Genomic DNA, 24577 nt, shown 5'->3' on the forward strand with positions numbered 1-24577 from the left:
AGTTATAACTAGTTAGGGAGCCAATAGCCGAGAATTTTTTTCTCTGTCCCAGGCTTCTTTTGCCCTGTATCTTGCCTTGGATGAGTAATTGTAGGAGCCTATTAATTTTCGTTTCTTTTTGTTGTCAGATGGGAGCAGGCGCGAATGGACCAGGCGGTCGACGGGCCCTCGAGCTCATCCTAAGCGGAGGGCTCAAGTCCTTAGCGAGACCGGCGAAGCCAGTCAGAAGAGCTGCTTCCAGAGACTCGGTCTTATCACAACCTCAGCCTTTGCTAGAAGGTAAGCATACGCGAATGGACCAGGAGGTCGGCGGGCCCTCGAGCTCATCCTAATCTGTTCAACGTAGCTTACATGACCCTGGTTTTGTACTGTTGAAACTAAATACTAGGTCTATTTGTATAGAAAAGGGAAAGGTGACTGACTGACTGATTGACTAACTGATTGACTGATCTATCAACGCACAGTTCTAATCAATGGACAGACCGGGGGATAGCTGCTGTTATGACGTAGGCATCGAGAAAGGATTTTTGAAAATTCAACCTCTATTTGTGTAGTCAACGCGGATGAAGTCGCGAGCATAAGCTAGTTACCAATTATTATTAGTTAAGCATCGATATTTAAAAACTAAAAGAAAATGTAATACAGATGCATCATGCAACGAAACCAGTCCATGCGCAGCTTCAAAACAATAAAATATGACCTTACTTCACTACTTTCACCCGCACTTAACTTTCCAAAAGTTATTTCGCTCTGCGATTGTGGTAATCCTCGTGATTTATTTCTATAAGTAGCTTTTACATGCAATAAGTAATAACTATAATACCTCATCTAGGCTATTTCGTCGCATTGACAATAGGTAAAGCAGCTAGGTTGGAGCGCGTTAAGCAAGCGCGTTCCAACTCAGATTCTGGCACCGATTCTAAGCACAACCTAATTTTAGAGTATTTGCACCCTCTTCTTACTATTGTAATATGAAAAGGACAGAAGCAGTTTGACATTTCTAAATTAAATTTTTAGATGGTAAAACCCGTGATTTTAGCACGCACTCGCGAACCTACCGTTTAAATTTGTATTGTGCACTAAAATTTAGAGTCTTTAAATGTGAAAGTCATGTTCTGTTTCTTTTTTAGCATTAGTAAAAAGAAAAGGATGCAGATACTCTAAATTTAGTTTAGAGAGAGACTAGAGAATCGGGGCCATGTCCCTCTAACAAATAAACCTGGAATAGCGGTGGAATAGTTATACTCTGTTTTGTCTATTTTCTTCAATGTCAAATTACTGATGACAGAGAAAGACAAAACAGAGTATAAACTATTCCACCGCTATTCCAGGTTTATTTGTTAGAGGATGTCTGTCTTGAAGTCTGACGTAAACTAATTGAAAAATCGTATTACAATGTAAAGGATTATTTAAATGTTAAGAATGCTTGGAAATGAGTTGCTTAACAGCTTTGTGTTAGTTCTAATAAGTTTAAGTGATTTTGTAAAGTGGTGATAATAAAAAGAATACCCGTCTGAGTTTGTTGTGGGCTCTTCTCAGACCTGGGCGCATTTGGAACACTCGTAGCTTTAGTTTTAAGTTCGCGTAAAAATTATCACCACTATATCATCATCTTACAAATGCAACAACCGACTATCAAAAAGTGTAATTTGTTACCTATCTATGTGTAATATAAAAATGAATCACTCAAATGTGTTGGTCATCGCAAATCTCGAGAACAGCTGAACCGATTTCGCTAATTCTTTTTTTATAATATTCCTTGAAGTACGAGGATGGTTCTTACGGAGAGAAAAATTTAAAAAATTTGAATCGACTGTTAGGCTCGGAACGAAGTTCGCCAGGGCAGCTGGTTTTGAATAAACTTTTTTTACTTTTGCCAATGCGTCAAGATAACGGGCTCTACTCATCATCCCGTTTGAATCTTAGAGAGTGGAAAGTTAACAACAGTATTTCTTCCGTCAGGTCTCAGAAAATGTTCGACGGTCCTCGCACTAACGGACAGAGAGAAGGCTCCGGAACCCCTAAGACCACATAACCGACTGCGCGCTCCTTCCGTCTGCTCCCGGTGTTCATCGTTGTTGTCCCTCGCCGGCGCCGGTGGATCCAGGTGTGTTTAAAGTTTGTCTTCTATGTATAAAATTCAAAGTCCTGACTGACTGACTTATACATCAACGCACAGCCTAAACGCTGGTCCTAGAGATATGAAATTTAGAGTTTCTGTTCTTTGTAAATAGTATAGGTATCCACTAAGAAAGGATTTTTCGAAATGCCACCCCTAACGGGGGTAAATAGGGTATGGACGTTTGAATGAAAGTCTGCCATTTTCAAAGTTACATCGATAAAAAATGGTATTTAGGCTTTCGGTTAAGAATAAAAATAGATGTTTCATGATTTGAAAAATCGATAGACGTCAGGGCCTCGAATAGCGACCTCGCACCGGAAAGTGCAGCGTTGGAACAACTCCCACTCGGTGAACAGACGTGGAAATCCCTACAAGAGACCTGTGCGTGTTCGCAATAGTGGACATCTATCGGTTGATGGTTATGACTTATCTTCTATCTTCTATCTTCTATCTATATATATATATATATAAAAGGAAAAGGTGACTGACTGACTGACTGACTGAATGACTGACTGACTGACTGACTGACTGATCTATCAACGCACAGCTCAAACTACTGGACGGATCGGGCTGAAATTTGGCATGCAGATAGCTATTATGACGTAGGCATCAGCTAAGAAAGGATTTTTGAAAATTCAACCCCTAAGGGTGTGAAATAGGGGTTTGAAATTTGTGTAGTCCACGCGGACGAAGTCGCGACCATATGCTAGTGATATCATAATATTAGATGAACCCCCGAGCTTCGCTCATGTGTAATTTCTGAAAATTGTATCTTAGTTTGGGGTTTACGTGATAGAAATAACCTATTACCTACTAGCTGATGCCCGCGACTTCGTACACGTGGATTTAGGTTTTTAAAAATCCTGTGGGAACTCTTCAATTTTCCGGGATAAAAAGTAGCCTATGTCATTGCCCGGGATGCAAGCTGTCTCTGTACCAAATTTCGTCAAAATCGATTGACGACCTCCCTGGCGCAGTCGTGAGCGCTGTGGTCTTATTAGTGGGAGGTCCCGGGTTCGATTCCTGGCAGGGGTTTGGTATTTTATAATTTCTAAATTTCTGGTCTGGTCTGGTGGCAGGCTTCGGCCGTGGCTAGTTACCACCCTACTGGCAAAGCCGTGCCGCCAAGCGATTTAGCGTTCCGGTACGATGCCGTGTAGAAACCAAAGGGGTACGGGTTTAATAAAAACTGCCATATCCCTTCCAGGTTAGCCCGCTATCATCTTAGACTGCATCATCACTTACCATCAGGTGAGATTGCAGGCAAGGGCTAACTTGTATCTGAATTAAAAAAAAAAAAAACGGTTGAGCCGTGAAAAGCTAGCAGACAGACAGACAGACACACTTTCGCATTTATAATATTAGTAAGGAGTAAGGATTATGTAAAATCTCGGCTCGATGGTTGGTCCCTATTTTTCCGCATGACCGTACATAATATTATGTGTGTTTGGTCATTTTACGCGTTTTATTTGTTATTTTGCGTTCTAATGGCGTCAAGTATCAATACAAGGTTAATTATTGTATTATGCATTTATGATACTGTCGTATGCTATACTACGTTTTTGCCGTTTATGGTCATAATTGTTGTGTTATGAAGTTGATATGATTATGAAAGACTTAGATAAGCGGAGCTACAAGTAGGTACTCGTAGGAAGATATTATGGCTGGGCAATGAGGCTTTGCCGGCTTTTGGACTAGACTGTAACAGTTCTAGTAGGTACTCTTAAGCTGGCCCTTCTTACGCGCTTCTCCATCTCCATACAAACGTATGCTCTCCATTTTCACTTTGCCATTTTTGACAAAAAATCTTGTATCTCAAGCAAACTTCATTCACCCGTCCTCTCTCGGGGTGACGTACGGTTGGAGGGGAAGGGTGACACGCACAGTGGAAAAATCACTATTTTAGGCTCTACCCACCAACGGTTGTCGCTTCCTTGAACGCCTCTCTTAAAACAGATAAACATGAATCTCGTTTTCCAGCGTTTGAAATGTTCTACCAGGCTTGGTCATTCGAATTGAACAAATGTGTACTAGGCTTCTTAGTCTGAGATCTATAGAGCGCACTTTGACTTTTCTGGTTCTACCAGGCTTGGTCATTCGAGTTGAGCAAATGTGTACTAGGCTTCTTAAGCTGAAATCTATAGAGCGCACTTTGACTTTGCTCAGACTTAAGATTGAGTTAATACGAGACAACTTTATGTAAGAGATACCTCGGTCTCGTTTTAACTCTGTCTTAAGTCTAAGCAAAGTCAGAGTGCGCTCTATGGATCTCACCCTTAGATTTGTTAACTGGTACAAAATATGGTTGGAAATGCGAAATCAGACATATTGTGTGATTTTCTAATATCAAATCAGAACAGGAATTTGTAGAATGCAGACTGATTTCAACGATAACAAGATTTAGATAGGTATACCTACTTACTTAAAAATATAATATGTTTCACTGCAGTAATTAAACCTAACTTTTAATATAGTAAGCCGGATCTGTAAGCCCTACCAATTCTGTCCAAAAAGCTTTTTTTTTTAATAAAAAATAATATAAGTCCCACAAATTGCTATTGCGCTGGAACCATGTCTTATTTAACATCTAAATGACGTCATTTTGACGTCATTAGACGTATATTTAAGTAAAAATATACCTACCATCAGCTCTAAACTTCAGTCTAGTGCTGACGTCACTAAAATGGCGGCCACGCGCACTAGCAATTTGCGGTACTTATACGAAAAATGATTCGTTGACTGACATGCTGACAACTCGTTTGAACTTTGAAGTATTAAAAACACGTTCAAAGCTCAAACGAGAACATCATAACTTGCAAAAGATCGTTATCTCTCGTCTTCTAAAAGTTTTAAAGTGATTTTAATAAAATTGATAAAGTTGAAAAGTGAATTCTTAAACACTTTTAATATATTTTTTTTCCACGAAAATTGTAATTTGTACCTATACTAATTTTCTAAAATTGAAGATTAATTTCGATGTTGAAGTGTTCAGAGTGTGATTATTTTTGTTTTCTTTGTAATAATTTATGAGTTAACCTATACCTACCTTACTTTCAATAGTCTTAGGCTGCCTGTCCACTGGTGCGGAGCGGAGCGGAGACGTGTTGAGCAAAGCAATCAGGTTGTCGGTAAATAACGTGATAATTTTATTCCGTCATCTGACAAAACTGATTGGTCAATTATACACATCTCCGCTCCGTTCCGCACCAGTGGACAGGCAGCCTTATGCTGTAATCATGATTTTTTTTAAATTATTCTCTTTAATAATGAATTCTAGTCCCAAAAACTACCGTTCATAGATTAATTATTGATCTCGCTCCGTATGCTACCGATATACAAAAATTAACATCATTTTATTACTGTGAAAATTGGTTTGTCTACCATTTGTCTACAAGATTTCTAATTTCTAAATTTCTGGTCTGGTCTGGTGGGAGGCTTCGGCCGTGGCTAGTTACCACCCTACCGGCAAAGCCGTACCGCCAAGCGATTTAGCGTTCCGGTACGATGCCGTGTAGAAACCAAAGGGGTATGGGTTTAATAAAAACTGCCATACCCCTTCCAGATTAGCCCGCTATCATCTTAGACTGCATCATCACTTACCATCAGGTGAGATTGCAGTCACCGGCTAACTTGTATCTGAATCAAAAAAAAGAAAAAAAGATTTAATGATATATCCAAAATGACAAAACAAAGGGACATAAAGGCAATTGTACCCAATTGTACCTTAATGGAATTAAGTATGTACCAAGCTTAACAAGAAGTGTTAATTGCTTTAAATATGTACCTACCTTCGTCTTCCATACGTTTATGACGATTAATGAGGCGACATTAAAAAGCAATTACCCTCTTTTCGAGAGGGAGAAGCTATGCGTCACAGTTGCCTCTGCTAAAGTATCAGACCATATGGTCTAAAAAATAAGTGGAGACTGGAGATGTCATCGAAATATGTGCTATTTTTTTACGTATTATTTTATGTCCTGCTTGGCGTCGTAGCGTTTATATGTTTAGTCAGATTGAGATTTAATGTGTTGAAATTATTTGAAAGAATATGCCGCACCTACCATGTGCGTAGTTAGTTTTGTTGTTACGGGTAAAAGCGTTGCAATTGCGAGCTGGATACAGTTAAAAAGAGTCAAATTTATGGTTTTGTGGTTAATTCGGTCCGTGAACAATGCCTTAAATTGTAAATATTTCGCGGCTTCGGAAAACTTAATGCGAATGCTCAACCTTTCATATAAACAGTTCTACAGCTACTTAGGATCGAGAGTTCTCGGATTGGAATCCGTATCGGATGCGTCAAGAACCTTACTTGTCAGCGTGACATGTGCAATGTGAGAGCAAGCAATGTGCGTGCAATGTGAGAGCAAGTTCAGAATGAACTAGAATGAGGAAACTGACGGTTTTAATTTTGAATCGACATCTGTCACATAATATTAGGCTAGAGGTGACGTGAAATCAAAGATACTTAGTCGTTTAATACACTACCTAGCGTCAAATTACAAATGTAGGTAACATTTGACGCCTGCCAGTGTAGGTGAAGCCTCGACGTTTTTTTACAACAGTAGGCTCGCGACTGTGCGCTAAAATTACGGGTTTTAACATCTAAAAATTAAATTTAAAACTGTCAAACTGCGTCTGTCCTTTTCATATTACACTAGTAAGAAGAGGATGCGAATACTCTAAAATTAGGTTGTGCTCAGAATCAGTACCAATGTCTACTCGTGAACGAGTTGCTTGATGATCAGCACAATGAAACGTCGCGTGTCGCGCTGTATGACGAATGGGATAATTATACAGAGGTCAATCAAAATTCTGCGGTTCAAAGGTAAATTGTTGTCTTCATTATTTTTAACTAGCTGATGCCCGCGACTTCGTCCGCGTGGAATTAGGTTTTTTAAACATAGATAAAAGAGATAAAAAGTAGCCTATGTCACTCCCCACGTCTTTATCTATACCCATGCAAAAAATCACATCAATCCGTTGCACCGTTGCGACGTGATTGAAGGACAAACCAACATACAAACACACTTTCGCATTTTTAATAACGGTACTGATACTGATGATATCATGCTTTAAAAATAATTTTACAATTTTAATGCCAGCAGAGAGAGCAGAGTGCAAAGACATGTTAGCTTGAATTATCACTACCCATATTATATGTAAATGCGAAAGTGTGTTTGTTTGTTGGTTTATTGGTTTGTTCTTCAATCACGTCGTAACGGAGCAACGGATTGACGTGATCTTTCGTATAGGTATAGTTAAAGACCTGTAGGGCGATTGTCTAAAACCTGCATCAATCATTATTACAATCTCAATTGTTCTGATTGGCTGAATTTGTGGCATTCTTGTTGCAACAATGCATTGTAGCCAATAGTGAGCGAACATTAACCAATCAGAGATGATTGCGATCGTGACATTGTAGCTGTCAAACAACCGCGGTAGGGCCACTGCTGTGTGATTGCGGTAGAATGACAGCTACAATGTCACGATCGCAATCATCTCTGATTGGTTAACGCTCGCTCACTATTGGCTTGGTTGCATTGTTGCAACAAGAATCGCACAAATTCAGCCAATCAGAACAATTGAGATTGTAATAACGATTGATGTAGGTTTTAGACAATCGCCCTACAGGAACTACTTTTAATCCCGGAAAATCAAAGAGTTCCCACGGGATTTTTAAAAAACCTAAATCCACGCGGACAAAGTCGCGGGCATCATCTAGTATTATATAAGCATAAAAAGTAAGACCAATGGAATTTTCCGTCGACTTTTTCCGGGTCTATTAAAAAGTAAAGATTAGGGCTGTACCAGGGACGGGCTTGCGTGAGGCGAACTGCGTTAGAGAAGCCAATATCATGAATACAATTTCGGTTACAAAGTTGTGAAACCAAACTCCATTCTACAGCTAAACTACTATGGCTCCCATTCTACAGCCGTTAAACAAAATAATGTTTTGTTCGAACGTCTTAAGTTACTTGAAATCTGTTAAATATTTTCCTAAGTTCTTAGGTAGGTATGTATTACTTAAATCTTTTGTTTTATTTATTTTAATTTCAAATGTAACTGGTACAAACTTTACTTACTTACCTTATATTAATAACTAGATGATGCCCGCGACATCGTCCGCGTGAGTTTCTGTTTTAAAAATCCCGCGGGAACTCTTGATTTTTCGGGTTAAAACGTAGCCTATGTCCTTCCCCGGGATGCAAACTATTTCTGTACCAAATTTCGTCAAGATCGGTTAAACGGATGGGCCGTGAAAAGCAAGCAGACAGACAGACCGATAGACACAATATTACAGTATAGTATGGATAAGAAGTAGGTACGGCATGATAACTCGATCAAGGATCGAACGGATCGGCACTCTGCGGAATGTTTAAATTTATACTTTGGCTCAAGCGTTACACTAAGTTGGAAGCATGTTAGAAGAGACAATGGGATAGGCACTATAAATAAATTAATAAATAAATAAAATGTTTTTAATTCGACTAACAAAAGGATCATATTGGTGTTAGTAAGTACACGAAACTTAAACCTATTTGTTAGTAAACATCTATAAATAATTAATTAAATTAGGAGAGTGAATCATACAACAGTGAATCAAATACTGTAACTATGACTCTGTCATTCGGCGTTATAACACTTTACTATATAAGTACCTACTTACATAGCTTAGAGGAAAAATCTGAACCAATTAAAATATTTATCCACACTCAGTTAATGAGAAATTTTAATTGAATTAAAACAACTCGAAAACAACAAAGAAATAAAGCCAAGAAAAACAAAGAAACCGGTATACCACGTGTCCGCCTTGTTAGTTGTTACGTGTAGTGCGTGTAGCGATGCGGAAGTCGTATTCCGAGAGTGCGTGGATTATTTTGAGGTGGTGCTTGATAAAAGCTGAAAGTTTGTAAAGTCGACTGAAAAGTGAAAAAAACCGGCCAAGTGCGAGTCAGACTCGCGTACTATAGTCGTATTTTTTCGACATTTTGCACGATAATTCAAAAACTATGATGCATAAAAATAAATAAAAAATCTGTTTTAGAATGCACAAATGAGGCCCTTTCATATGATACCCCACCTGATATAGTTATCTTACTTCGAAATGGAAAATACTAATTTTTAGTTCATGACCACAATTTAATTTTTTTGTGTGATGTAACCACAAATTCACAGTTTTCAGATTTTTCTCCTAATGTCTGCTATAAGACCTACCTACCTGCCAAATTTCATGATTCTAGGTCAACGGGAAGTACCCTGTAGGTTTCTTGACAGATTGACTGACAGACAGACAACAAAGTGATCCTATAAGGGTTCCGTTTTTCCTTTTGAGGTACGGAACCCTAAAAAAGAAATCGGTATGATACCACAAGTCCTACTTGTTAAGTGTAGCGATGCGGAAGTTGTATACCGAGAGTGCGTGGATTATTTTGAGGTGGTGCTTGATAAAAGCTGAAAGTTTGTAAAGTCGAGTGAAAAGTGAAAAAATCCACTTTTGTGCTTTTGGCGGGGTCAAGTCAAGACTATGAGCTAAACACTCATACGTCTCTATATTATTATTAGCATTCTGTATAATTTCATACCTTTAAGTAACATTTGTTTTTACATCACATTCCCACATATTGTATATGGAATCGGCCTTCATTTGGAAAGTGTTCATTGTGCTATTGTCTCGAGTGCAGTTACCTATGTTAATTGCCTATATTGTCACTACGTGTGATCTCTTTTTCTATCTACATATTTTATTTTATGCCACTATTGCAGTATGATTTTTGTTGATTCATGGTTCATCATCATCATCATGATCAACTCACCACCGGCTCACTACAAAGCACGGGTCTTCTCTAGGAGTGAGAAGGGTTTTGGCCATAGTCTACCACGCTGACCATGTGCGGATTGGTAGACTTCACACACCTTTGAGAACATTATAGAAAACTCTCAGGCATGCAGGTCAGGCATCTATATCAGGATTTGTATTTCTAAAAGGTGTTAACTAGTTATTTGGTAGGGAACCGTGAATTAGCCTAGTGGTTAGGATGTCTGCCTCCTAATCGACGGTCGGGGTCATTGCATTCAAGTCTGAGTACAGTAACCTATGTTACTTAATTATCAACTCGTGAACTTTTTCTTTTGTAACTAGGTAGTGTGATAAAATGCCATTTTTTGTTTTAGGTCATTGTTGCAATATCCATTATGCAAATTATTCAGTCGAGTAAAATTACGACTATTAAGGCAGTGGTCCGACCGCCGCGCCGGCGAGAAAACGACTAACTATCGGCGATTTTCTCTCTCAAGAAGCGCTCAATAAATGTACATTCCGTGTAAACGAAAGAGATGCATATATCAAAAGTTGCTCTCTGACTGTTCACACTGCCGGCGACGACTTGCTTTACTAGTTTTGTCGCTGAGCGACGAGCTTTCAAGAATAAATTCGCTCAGATATAGATACGTTCAGCGATGCTCGCTCGCTTGAACACGAGTAACGCGCGCGCAGGTTTGCACAGGAGCAGGACTGAGCGGAGCGACCGCGGGCGAATGGCGCGAGTAATCGCTCGTCGCACTTGCACACTCGCTTATAGCCCGGCGACAAAACTATCGAAACTACACACTCGCTTCCCGCTGATCGCCAACTCGTTTCTAGTTCTACTCGTTGCTCGTTCATCGTCGGCGGTCGGACCACTGCCTTACAGTGGGAGCCTTCATTTCAAAACTATGTCGTCTTTGTTAAATTAGATACATTAGTTGAGGTTGGTAGTTTTTAATTTTGTGTTTTAACTGCGTTATTTACTATGCAAATGTAGCTATTATTGCTATTAATTGGAATTTTAATTTCGAAACTGCATTTAAAGTTATCATTTGAGACTTTGAGTACTCTAACATTTTCTGTAAGTCTAAATATATAAAAGGAAAAGGTGACTGACTGACTGACGGGCCTATCAACGCACAACTACTGGACGGATTGGGCTGAAATTTGGCGTGCAGATAGCCATCTGCATGCCAATCTATGACATAGCTATGTCGAAGGCATCCGCTAAGCAAGAGTTCTAAAATATAGTATACATACAATAAGAAAAATACTATTATGCAGAAACACTTAAATAATTAAGTAAACCTTGAAATCATGATGCAACAAATTAGTGCACATTTGCCGCGAAAGTGGTCTAGGCGCTTCAACACTTAGTCATCCAATAGTCAAGTCTATGCCTATTTCCCTAAAGATTATATTACATTGTCTACAGCTTGGATTTGACTCGCTCCAGCAATGCACGGGGCTGCAATGGCTTGTATAGTACGGTATAATAACATTGTAAATTGAAAAATTAAAAAGAGCAACCGCCGAGTTTCTTGCTGGTTCTTCTCGGTAGGAACAGCATTCCGAACCAGTGGTAAATTAAACCTGACTATTCATAAGCACTTTTAAAAAGTTTACATTAATAAAAAAACATTCTATTCTATTCTATTCTATTCTATTCTACAGGTATTCCCTGGACGGCGCTGGAGGCGTGTTCGTACCCACCGCACCGATCAACTGCAAGCTGTGCTTGGAAGACGCTACGCCGGACAAGATCACCGTCATATCTGGCTGCGGCTGCTCCTTTTGCACCAGGGTATGTGTGTACCGATAGACGTTGGGGTCCCAAGGTGCTAGAATGGCGACCTTGCACCGGAAGACGCAGTGTTGGAAGACCCCCCACTAGGTGGACGGACGACATCAGACAAGTCGCAGGGAGCCGCTGCGCGCTGGATCCAGACGGCGCAAGACCGTGGCTTGTGGAAGTCCCTACAAGAGACCTATGTCCAGCAGTGGACGTCTATTGGTTGATGATGATGATGATGATGATGTGTATTAACTTGTTTATTCTTTAGAAAATTCTTTCACCAGTAGAAACCAACATTTCCCCTGAGTGACATAGGCCTCATTTTATTTTCAAAAAACAGGCTCGCGCAACGAGGGTTCCGTACTACCGTTGTGTTTTTTCGACATTTTGCACGTTAATTGAAAACTATGATACATAAAAATAAATAAAAATCAGTTTTAGAATGCACAGGTGAAGACCTTTCATATGATATCCCACTTGATATAGTTATCTTACTTCGAAAATTGAAATTAATAATTATTAGTTCATGACCACAATTTAATTTTTTTTGTGTGATGTAACTCTAAATTCACGGTTTTCAGATTTTTCCCAGAACGTCTGCTATAAGACCTACGTACCTGCCAAATTTCATGATTCTAGGTCAACGGGAAGTACCCTGTAGGATTCTTGACAGACCGACAGAAAGACAACGAAGTGATCCTATAAGGGTTCCGTTTTTCCTTTTGAGGTACGGAACCCTAAAAATTAGAGATTTCTGCGAAAATTGTAATAAGCTACCCGTGCGAAGTTGAGGCGGGTCGCTAGTTACCTACTTATGATCTCTAAATTTTCATTGACAAACTTCGTTTTAGATGAATCTAAGTACTCCTAATAATAGACGAAACTTGAATTACATTGGTAAACAATGGGTTTCACATGGCTGAGCCGTGGCATTCAAACACGCCCCGGCAATTTCTCAAACTGTAATTGCTTGCTTGTATCGTGACAGTCTGTTGTCTACAGTGTAGATAGACACTACACTCTACTGTGGTTATACCTATAGTACGCGACAGGTTAAGATGGCAATCGGGGTATGAGGCGGTGGGATGCCCCGCACACCCGCATGTCACACACGCTCGCCTGCACCGGGTTAGAGAGGGGGACAGGTTATGATGGCAATCGGGGTATGAGGCGGTGGGATGCCCCGCACACCCGCATGTCACCCACGCTCGCCTGCACCGGGTTAGAGCGGGGGCTGTGTGGGTGTGCGGCACGTTCCCGCCCCGATTGCCATCTCGACCTGTCGCGGACTATAGATTACAATATGTTCGTACGAGGCGCTCGTATTTACAAACAAATACGTTTTCTCAGAACATTATATTGACGTCCACCGTTGGACATAAGTTTCTTGTTAGGTACGGGACCCATAAAATGACGGACTTTTATATGAACTTTCATCCCTTATACTTACCTATTTTAACCCCCAAACAGCCGCACTCACACGCTTAATCGTTTCTTAAGGCATTTATTAGTATGGATAAGGAATGCCTTAAGTAACGATTAAGCGACTCTGAGGGCGGCTGTTAGATGTGTAATTAAAAAAAAATGTGAAACACTTATTTCTTTATTTTTATCTGACAGTCTAAATTCTAATTTTCATCGATATATTGAGCTACGTGAAATAAAAATATATTATTATGTATCTAAAACTAATTAACAGTTCGTAGAAAGTTCCTTAATCTACGCTGAAGAAATCTCAAGCAAGAATCAATTTTTGAAAAACAACATATTTTTTTCTCTACAATTGGAAAAAGGGCTTTAAAGCGTGAAGCCTAATCATAGTAAGTTTAGTACCTACTAGATACCTACGACATATTATCTAGTCTGCAGTCCGAGACCGGACGAGGTCGGCGACCCGACAGGAATAGCCGTAGAATATTAACCTAGAACTTGAGAACGCGGTCGCGATTCATTGGTCTAGATTTTAATAACCACTGAGTCGTAATCTAGGAAGAATGGTTCTGTTGAGAGATCTTTCATACAAATTGCAAGCTGCATTTCTAAATCCATTATTGTCCCAAACGCACTTACGCTGCGCTGCGTGACGCAACGCGACGCGGCACGTCTAATATAGTATAACTGATTTAGGAATTTTCTGTACAAAACCAAAATCGTACTAATATGTAATTAACTAGCTTATGCTCGCGACTTCGTCCGCGTGGACTACACAAATTTCAAACCCCTCTTTCACCCCCTTAGGGGTTGAATTTTCAAAAATCATTTCTTAGCGGATGCCTACGTCATAATAGCTATCTGCATGCGAAATTTCAGCCCGATCCGTCCAGTAGTTTGAGATGTGTGTTGATAGATGATCAGTCAGTCAGTCACCTTTTTCTTTTATATTATACTAGCTTATGCTCGCGACTTCGCCCGCGTGGACTACACAAATTTCAAACCCCTATTTCACCCCCTTAGGGGGTTGAATTTTCAAAAATCCTTTCTTAGCGGATGCCTACGTCATAATACCTATCTGCATGCCAAATTTCAGCCCGATCCGTCTAGTAGTTTGAAATGTGTGTTGATAGATCAGTCAGTCAGTCACCTTTTTCTTTTATATTATATATTTAGATGAGTTTGTATGAAGCAAATCGCACTTGTGCTTTCAACATTATTGTTATTATTTAATTTGAGATTCTAATCGCTCCGTTGGTTCTTCAAGGCTAATAACCAGTTAGAGTTTATCGTGATTACACTTTAAGTTAAGATCTGAATCTAATTTGTGGTCAGAATTTAACGACTATAATTAGGTACTCGTATAATATTTTTGTGTACTTAATTAATTTAATTTTTGAAGACCTTCACGGTGTAGTTGGTTAATTTGCGGTTAGTGCGTAAGTAGTTAATCAAACTTCCTTTCAAATAGCCGACTTCAAATGCAACTACAAAGCATAATAAAATTATTTTTAGGCTCCGTACCAGAAGGTTGCCAACGGGACCTAAGCCGCGTCTGTCCGTCTGTCCGACCGTCCGTTTGTCTGACAGCAATTCATGGCAGCAATTTTGAAATTTTTGATATTTGTTGTTATAGCGGCAATAAAAATACATTAGGTGAAAATATCGTGTCTCTACCTATTATGGTTCACGAGATACAGCCCGCTGACAGACAGACGGATGAACGGTCAGCGGAGTCCTTAGTAAGCGGGCCCCGTTGTTACCCTTTAGGTACGGGACCCTAAAAAGTCTAAAAAGAACACGTAATATTTCATATTGAAATGGGTGGAATGCACACATAGATTCTAATCACATACAGGAAAGCTTCATTTCTAACTTAGAAGCTAAAAATAGGTCACATCCATTGACTTATATATTACTTCGTATGGACAGGGCTATTGAACAAACAAAATGGCACCGACTCAGTGGTGCTTTAGCACCAATGCAACCTCAGTGACGTCTGGATTTCAAACGGGTCTTTCATTAGTATCTAAGAGGTGGAGCTGATTTATTTGGTTCCAAAACCGTGAAAATTTTTGTTCGCTTGGGCATATCTTGTCATTTATATCTATGGTCACATCAGATATGTAATAGCAAGAGTGGGCGTTATAGACAAACGTATATATATATCTTTGTCTTTGAAAGTATAAAGCACAGCTCTTGTTCTGAGCTATAAAGTAAAGCACTGGGGGATATAACATCTAAAACTATCGTAAGTGGTATCCATTATAAATGTAGAAGAACCCGGCTTTATTCACGTATTTAGTCAACGTTTCTTCCACCCTTTGGAATTCTTTGATTTTTCAGGATAAAAAGTCAGTCTCCAGGTCTTCAACTATATCCATGCAAAAATCAGATAAATTCGTTGCTCCGTTGCGGCGTGATTGAAGGACAAACAACGAACCAACAAACAAACACACTTTCGTATCTAATTATGTAGTAGTGTATTCTATCAATTTGCTCGAAGAATTGGGGCTTTCAAATGTTTCAATAGGGAAATAGTTAATTTAAAAAAAATCGATATTCTAGTTCAATGCAGATTTTGTATGAGAAGCAGATATTATATTATAATATTATGTTAACTTTAAAACTATGTTGATTGGAATCATTTTGTAACTGACGTCAATTCCGTGAGAATTATCTACTCGCAACAATACAACTATTTATTTAATTTGTTTGATCAAAGATAATAACATAATAGAATCAGAAAATAAGTCAAAGGTTATTTGAGATAATGACATCACAAGAATTTTGATTAGATTGATAACCGGATTTTGATTAGATTGATAACCGGATTCCAGAGTAATGTAAAAAGAAATAACCTAGAAGGGAAACATATATTTGCTCAGAGCATTATAAAGAACTAGTTACTGGATTCAAAGTCAAAGTCAAATGATTTATTCAAAATCTTATGATATAAAAATGAATCACTAAATGTGTTGCTCATCGCAAATCTCGAGAACAGCTGAACCGATTTCGCTAATTCTTTTTTTATAATATTCCTTGAAGTACGAGGATGGTTCTTACGTATAGAAAAAATTAATTCAAACTCCCCCTCAATTTTCTAAACTCCACCCGAGCGAAGCCGGGGCGGATCAGCTAGTAGGTAATAAAATACTCTTTTCGATTGTCAGTTGTTGGATTTGTAAGATATAGTGGTGATAATTATTTCGCAAACTTAAAACTAAAGCTACGAGGGTTCCAAACGCGCCCAGGTCTGAAAAGAGCCCATTTGAATCAGACATTCTATAGCTTTTTTTTTTTTTTGTCTAAAATGGAAAGTATTTTCGATAGTGTTTATGGTATTAGTTTGTGGCCATTGGTACTGATTCTGAGCACAACCTAATTTTAAAATATTCGCATACTCTTACTAATGTAATATAAAATGGACAGACGCAGTTTGCCATTTTTAAATTTTATTTTTAAATGGCAAAACCCGTGATTTTAGCACGCAGTCGCGAACCTACTGTTTAAATTTGTAGCGTGCACTAAAATTTAACAGTCTTTAAATGTAAAGTTCATGTTCTGTCTCTTTTTAGCATTGTTAAAAAGAAAAGGATGCAGATACTCTAAATTTAGTTTAGAGAAAGACAACGGAATCGGTGCCATTGGCACTGATTCTGAGCACAACCTAATTTTAGAGTATTCGCATGCTCTTCTTACTAATGTAATATGAAAAGGACAGACACAGTTTGACAGTTCTAAATTTAATTTTTAGATTGTACAACTCGTGATTTTAGCGCGCAGTCTCGAACCTACTGTTTACATTTCTATTGTGCACTAAAATTTAGAGTCTTTAAATGTGACAGTCATGTTACGTTCCTTTTTTAGCATTAGTAAAAAGAAAAGGATGCAGATACTCTAAATTTAGTTTAGAGAGAGAGACTAGAGAATCGGGGCCATTGTCAACTCATATTATAGGATGCTGCTAGGTCAACGAGGAATTAGGCCATCCGTGTATTGCTCGTTGACCTGTAGCGTGGACACGGATATGTTGTGGCCCACTAAATGGGTCACTTCACTGTATCACCTGGTTTACTTACCTATATGGGAGTTTTTGTAGAGTGTTGTGTCGGTTTTACTTTAAGAAGCCTAATGCTTCTTTATTTGGAGTTTGCTTCATGGTATATTTTATTTCCGTAGGAGAACTAGAGTTACCGACATAGCTCAACGGGTTGCGAAGCTGAAGTGGAAGTGAAAGAAGAATATGTATTCCTATTGACGCTATAACTACAAGTTATAAAAATATCTAAATGATCGCCATGAAAATTAAGAAATGTACGATGGTACGAAATCTTTCGTGTGAGATTTAAGACTCGCACTTGGCCAATTTTTGTTTTCGTTATATTATGATTAGATAACGGAATAGGTCGTGATTTGATTGAGAGGTTGCAATGGCAATTGCGCCCTAATCACACGGTGTAGTGTTTAGCTCAGGCTAGCTAGTTTAGAGTGAGGTGAGGGGTCGCTGTGAGGGGTGGTTGGAGGCGACCATAGGTAGGGTTAGGTTAGGGTGATCTGGTTGTGTGACGTTGATGGTTTCCGTGTGCGATACGTGTGAGTCGCAATGATTGTAATTGAGGATAGTTAATGTAATTTGATAACACAAGAATATCGTTAGTTCACATATGCGGCCTGGTTCATTTCTGAGTAAGTAAATCCTGACTTATCCTATAGGTGGTTTAGAGTGCTGAGAACTATTTGTAAAGAACATGGATTAAAGTACCTACTTATTAATTACTACCTTCTGATGTCGGCTAAAGATCAATAATAATTATCGGCCATCCTCTTGTTCTCCGACATCTCGTCTTTGTCTCTCTTTAAACTAGGCATTGTTTTCCGTGGTATAATGTATATTAATTCATGTCCATTGTCAGTATAGATGTTGCTAGGTCAACCAGGAATCAGGCCATTCGTGTATAGCTCGCTGACCTGTAGCGTGGACATATTGTGGCCCACGAAATGGGGCGTTTCGCTATGCCACCTGGTTTACTTACGGGAGAGCTCTTTACGTCGATACAACTTAAGGAGAAGATTTTTAATAGGCCAATGCTTTATCTGTGGGCTGCGTTCAAACGACCAACAAAAGACATTTGCTGAGCTTTCATTGAAGTTTTGCAAGCTTCTGTGGAATATTCTTACTGTGACGATTTCAGTGTTTGAATTCAGCAGTTTTTAGTACATATATTTTAATGCGTCGTAAAAAGTTGCGACTTTACGAGTTTAACATTGTTTTCCATTGTCCGTAACGTAACTAATGAATGCAGATACCTTAGAAGTACAAGTCTAGATAGAACCATTTTTTGATGAAAATTGATCCTGGGGCCCTATTACCAACGCTTAAAGTAGTAATGTTTTAATATTGTTTTGACATTTTCGTACAAAACTTGTATCTACTGATTGAAGTATATCAAGATGTAAACTAAAGAATCCTTTTGAGTAGAAAGAACAATAAAATACTTTTTCTGAAATTTAATTTAGTACCGAAATAGCTCTATTTCATTCTTGTTTACTCTGGAAAAATTTGATTAAAATTATTTTGTCATTGGTAAGGAATCTTTATGGAATACTTTTGTACAGCTTCATTCAAAGTTTTAATACCTGGAGAGACTTATTCAAGAAATCTTGAACATCTGCCTTATTGAATTTATGATTACGACAATAATATTGTGTGTTGTTGTATTTTCTTTATCCGCTTCCAACTTTCTCCTTTGAAAATCTGAAAACCACAAAATATTTACGAACAAAGGATTCATCAAGAGTCAAAACTTGTGTTTTATTCAGTTTATTGTATGCTCCAGGGGCTCAGAAGAAAGATTGAAAGGTGATTTATTTATTTATAAGGGCATGATTTATATCTGCCCCGGGCGGGTCTGGCACTATCGGGAGGTCTATTACATGTTGTGACGGAACTACGGTACCTATTCGTTGGCACGACACATTTTAGATAATAGGTACCTATTAGATTTTAAGGAATGTTTTTTTTTTTGTAAATATTTGTGTTTGTGTTTATCATGTGTCGGATCAACCAATAAATGTACTTCTATTCTATTCTATTCTATTCTCGAACGCTAGTGTTTTTCTATCTAATACAAGCTGCACTGGCGAACTTCGTTCCGCCTAACATTCGATTCAAATTTTTTAAATTTTTCTCTCCGTAAGAACCATCCTCGTACTTCAAGGAATATTATAAAAAAAGAATTAGCGAAATCGGTTCAGCTGTTCTCGAGATTTGCGATGACCAACACATTTAGTGATTCATTTTTGTATTATAGATAATCTTTTATATTTCTATAATCTTTCATATTTTCTATAATATTCTTTTATATTTTATATAATTTTATATTCTCTATAATATAAAAATGAATCACTAAATGTGTTGCTCATCGCAAATCTCGAGAACAGCTGAACCGATTTCGCTAATTCTTGTGCTAAATGCTATTCTTTAAAATTCTTAATGCTACGAGGATGGTTCTTACGGAGAGAAAAATTTAAAGTATAAAAAAAATTTAAGTATCGACTGTTAGGCGGTAAGAAGTTCGCTAGAAGGCTAAGGTTTGATGGTACCTTATATATCATCATGATCAACCCATCGCCGGCTCACTACAGAGCACGGGTCTCCTCTCAGAGTGAGAAGGGTTTCGGCCATAGTCTACCACGCTGGCCCCGTATGGATTGGTAGACTTCACATACCTTTGAGAACATTATGGACAACTCTCAGGCATGCAAATTTCCTCACGATGTTTTCCTTCACCGCAAAACAAGTGATATTTAATTACTTAAAACGCACATAACTCCGAAAAGTTAGAGTTGCGTGCCCCGGATCGAACCCCGACCTCCGATTAGCGGACGTCCTAACCACTAGGCTATCACAGCTTGCTACCTTATATACACATAATATGATATAGGCTTTGATCTCAAAGCTCGACTTGATTAAAATTTAACAAGCAGAGAATCTACGGGGTCTGTTTGACCCACTATATTTTTAGAGCGCCTCCAAGTGTTAATTACAATAACAAATTAGGTGGGTATGCGAGAAGGGTGTGTTGTGAAATTTCTACATAGTATAAAATAAAGTCGCTTCCCGCTGTCTGTATGTATGTATGAACGCGTAGATCTTTTAAACCACGCAACGTATTTTAATGCGGCTTTCACCAAATAGATAGTGTGATTCAAGAGGAAGGTTTATAGGTATAGTTTAATATTGGTTTGTGTTAATTTGTTGAAATATGACGATATTTGTACAAAATGTCGGAAGAAATCAAGCTTCCATCGAAAATCATCAAAATCGGTTGAACACATGGGCCGGGAAAAGCTAGCAGACTGACGGACAGGCATATTGTCGCATTTATAAATTAGTATGGAAGTAGGTATGGATTATTAATCGCTCCTCACAGACCCCACATTAGTATCTACATTGCACCCATGCGAAGCCGGGGCGGGTCGCTAGTAGATAATATGTTAACTTAATATGTTTGTTTTTTAGAGGCTTCACGCTCTGGTTGCGTGAGTCAGTGTCAAGTGACTGGATTTGTGGTATCGTCTTGTATGCCAATAAAATAAAATTAATTAAGATTAAATTGTTTTGTTTAATTTTGTTACTTTATTTATTTCACGATGGTATCACTACCCATATTATAAATGCGAAATTGTGATTGTTTGTTTGTTCAAGACCGATATCTTAACCATTAACTGGCACCGCTATAAAATAAATAAACACATCGATAGAATAGACTCGGAACAAAAAACCGGCCAAGCACGAGTCAGGCTCGCCCAACGAGGTTTCCGTACTACAGTCGTATTTTTTAAACATTTTGCACGACAATTCAAAAACTATGATGCACAAAAATAAAAATCTGTTTTAGAATGCACAAGTGAAGACCTTTCATATGATACCCCACTTGATATAGTTATCTTACTTCAAAAATTGAAAATACTAATTACTAGTTCATGACCGCAATTTTTTTTGTGTGATGTAACCACAAATTCACGGTTTTCAGATTTTTTTCCCTAATACCAGCTATAAGACCCACCTACCTACCAAATTTCATGATTTCAGGTCAACGGGAAGTACCCTGTAGGTTTCTTGACAGACCGACAGACAGACAGACAGACAACAAAGTGATCCTATAAGGGTTCCGTTTTTCCTTTTGAGGTACGGAACCCAAAAAACTGAATCATTTATAAAATGCCGTGACTGTCGACTCTTTCACAATAATAGAATCAATCTATAGAGCCCTTCACTCGGTATTGATTGGGAGCGAAGTGGCGATTTGTGCGATTGCCAAGGCTTCCCACCAAATGGCACAAGTGGGGGGTACCTATGTTGTTTTGTAACAATACTTCAATGCCAAATACGTATGCCTACAACGTGATCAAATATTCATTTGTAGATATAAAAATCATCTGTGGTTATACCTTGAAGTCTTAATAACATCACGAACAACTCTTTTTGAATTTATTGTAAGAATTAAAGAAACGTATCATCTTAGACTGCATCATCACTTACCACCACGTGAGATTGCAGTCAAGGGCTAACTTGTATCTGAATAAAAAAAAAACCGTAAGAAAATAGTGTATTAAGATAAGATAGAAAGATATATGATTAGGTTATTATGGATCTGACATAGTCATATTATAATGATTAAAAGATCCTAAAAAATTCAGAATTTAAAAAAAAACTATTAACCATTGATATAAATGACAAGATATGCCCAAACGAACAAAATTTTTCACGGTTTTGAACCAAATAAATCAGCGCCACCTCTTAGATACTAATGAACGACCCGTTTGAAATCCAGACGTCACTGATTTTGCATTGGTGCTAAATAAACATTTTAGGACTAAAAACCAGCCAAGTGCGAGTCAGGCTCGCGCAACGAGGGTTCCGTACTACAGTCGTATTTGTTTGACATTTTGCACGATAATTCGAAAACTATGAGTGGGGTATTATATGAAGACCTTTCATATAATACCCCACTTGATATAGTTATCCTGCTTCGAAAATTGAAAATACTTTATTAACCACAAATTCACGGTTTTCAGATTTTTCCCCGAATGTCTGCTATAAGACCTACCTACCTGCCAAATTTCATGATTCTAGGTCAACGGGAAGTACCCTGTAGGTTTCTTGACAGACAGACAGACAGACAACAAAGTGATCCTATAGGGGTTCCGTTTTTCCTTTTAAGGTACGGAACCCTAAAAATTGTAATGCTGCTGCCTAGTTGGTAAGATCATCAGACGTCCTTCACGACAGTCGTCATTGCATTGTAGATACTAACATATTATATGACCAATTCACGTGTAAAAGTTTATGACTTAATGAGCTATGACGAGTGTAATTCCATCATTATACTGTTTCATGGATATGTAGGCACGTTCATAAATTTCATATTATTATGTACAATTAAGTAGGAATTTCTTGTATGTTGGGCTTTTTTTTTTTTTTTACTTAATTAATATTCTAATCCATCTTAGGCTGCATCATCACTTGCCACCAGATCTGGTTGCAGCCAAGCGCTAGATTATAAAAAAAAACCGGCCAAGTGCGAGTCAGGCTCGCGCAATGAGGGTTCCGTACTACATTCGTATTTTTTCGTCATTTTGCAGGATAATTCAAAAACTATGATACATAAAAATAAATAAAAATCTGTTTTAGAATGCACAGGTGTAGAACTTTCATATGATACCCCACTTGATATAGTTATCTTACTTCGAAAATTGAAAATACTAATTATTAGGTCATGACCACAATTTAATTTTTTTTGTGTTATCTAACCCTAAATTCACGGTTTTCAGATTTTTCCCCAAATGTCAGCTATAAGATCTACCTGCCTGCCAAATTTCATGATTCTAGGTCAACCGGAAGTACCCTGTAGGTACTAGAGCTGATTTACTTTGAAAGTATTTAACACCATATCAAACCATTGACCTTTTACGGAACAGTTTCAACGCGTGCTATTTTAATACAGTCTGGCGAAACTAATTTAATAAAGGCTAGTATACACAATGAAGAGGAACTTCAATAGTCTACCCACGCTACGCGTCGATTGCCCTTAAGGGGATCAATATTGACATAAAGTCCTCGTATCACACCCACATGTAACATCTTCTGGGCAGCCACCACAATACCACAGAGGATATGTTATACATACTGTGACAATACCCACGTAACGTATCGATTGCTCTTAAGGGATTGAATGTTTTATAGTCCTCGTCATACGAGGTCTCTAAGGCTTAGATCTATAGAGCGCACTTTGACTTTGCTCAGACTTAAGATTGAGTTAAAACGAGACAGATTTATGTGAGAGATAAAGCTCTGTCTCGTTTTAACTCTGCCTTAAGTCTAAACTAAGTCAAAGTGTGCTCTATAGAACTCACCCTAAGACTTTCAATCTTAATACGGTGATCCTAGATGGTATTACCCACTTGTAATACCTACCTTCTACTTAATTTTGTTTATTCCTGGATCTATTTGGGACAATCACATATAGTTGATCTTCGAACTCGTTTATTAATTTTCAGTCAGGCAGATTGTAGATTCTCAATGTGTCACTTTGACTTAAAATAGAATAATTAAAGACCACAACCGTTTAGCCAGTAAACACATGTTATTCCTTGTGAAACTGTGAAAGTGCTGGATTTTTTCCTCCAGAAAACCATCTGATACTACATTTCAGGCTCCTTGAATCTTCGTAAATATTTTGTTACAAAAAAAAGAAATTATTACTATTCTATTTTATTACATCTATATATCTATACTTCTATCTATACTCTATACTTTATTATTATATAAAGAGGTAATGTCGTTAAGTTTGTTTGTAGGGGGTAATCTTTGGAACTACTGAACCGATTTTAAAAATTCTTTCACCAGTAGAAAGCTACATTATTCCTGAGTGACATATGCTATACGGGATCTTTAAAAACCTAAATCTACGCGGGCGAAGCCGCGGGGATCAGCTAGTATTTTATAAAACTACTACTAATTACTAGCTTATGGTCGTGACTTATTCCACGTGGACTACATAAATTTCAAACCCCAACTTAACCAACTTAGGGGTGAAATTTCGAAAAATCCTTTCTTAATGGATATCTACTCTTTACAAAGAATAAACCTTCCAAATTTCATGTCTCTAGGACTAGTGGTTTAGGCTGTGTGTTGATATTGTCAATCAGTCAGTCAGTCAATCAGGACTTTGAATTTTGTATGTATACGGATAGTGACGCTGGAGTTAACGACAAACTTAATTGCTTCTAAAAGAGCAAGAAAACCTTCACTGAAACCAATTAAAAACTCCATTTAAATTCCCCCAGTCATTAATCAAACTCCGAACGTCCTCTTTACGAGATTACATTTCCCATTAAAGCGCAGAGAGGTTTCTAG

General features: G+C 38.1%; 1 protein-coding gene and 1 long non-coding RNA gene across 4 annotated transcripts in view; both read left to right on the plus strand.

Annotated features, from left to right (window-relative positions):
• LOC138403241 (uncharacterized) overlaps window positions 1-24577 on the plus strand; it is a 251882-nt gene that overhangs the window by 145868 nt on the left and 81437 nt on the right. The window lies entirely within an intron of this gene.
• LOC117988107 (probable E3 ubiquitin-protein ligase RNF144A) overlaps window positions 1-24577 on the plus strand; it is a 197743-nt gene that overhangs the window by 37156 nt on the left and 136010 nt on the right. For all 3 annotated transcript variants that reach the window (XR_011237517.1, XM_034975209.2, XM_034975210.2), the window contains 3 exons: window positions 129-279; window positions 1963-2107; window positions 11601-11730. Coding sequence is in view for 2 of the 3 variants with exons in the window: in XM_034975209.2 (XP_034831100.1) it covers window positions 129-279; window positions 1963-2107; window positions 11601-11730 (426 nt within the window). In the remaining variant the exon portion in view is untranslated. The remainder of the gene's footprint in view (window positions 1-128; window positions 280-1962; window positions 2108-11600; window positions 11731-24577) is intronic.

The sequence above is a fragment of the Maniola hyperantus genome, chromosome 14, assembly GCF_902806685.2.
Source record: "Maniola hyperantus chromosome 14, iAphHyp1.2, whole genome shotgun sequence".
Taxonomy (NCBI): Eukaryota; Metazoa; Arthropoda; class Insecta; order Lepidoptera; family Nymphalidae; genus Maniola; species Maniola hyperantus.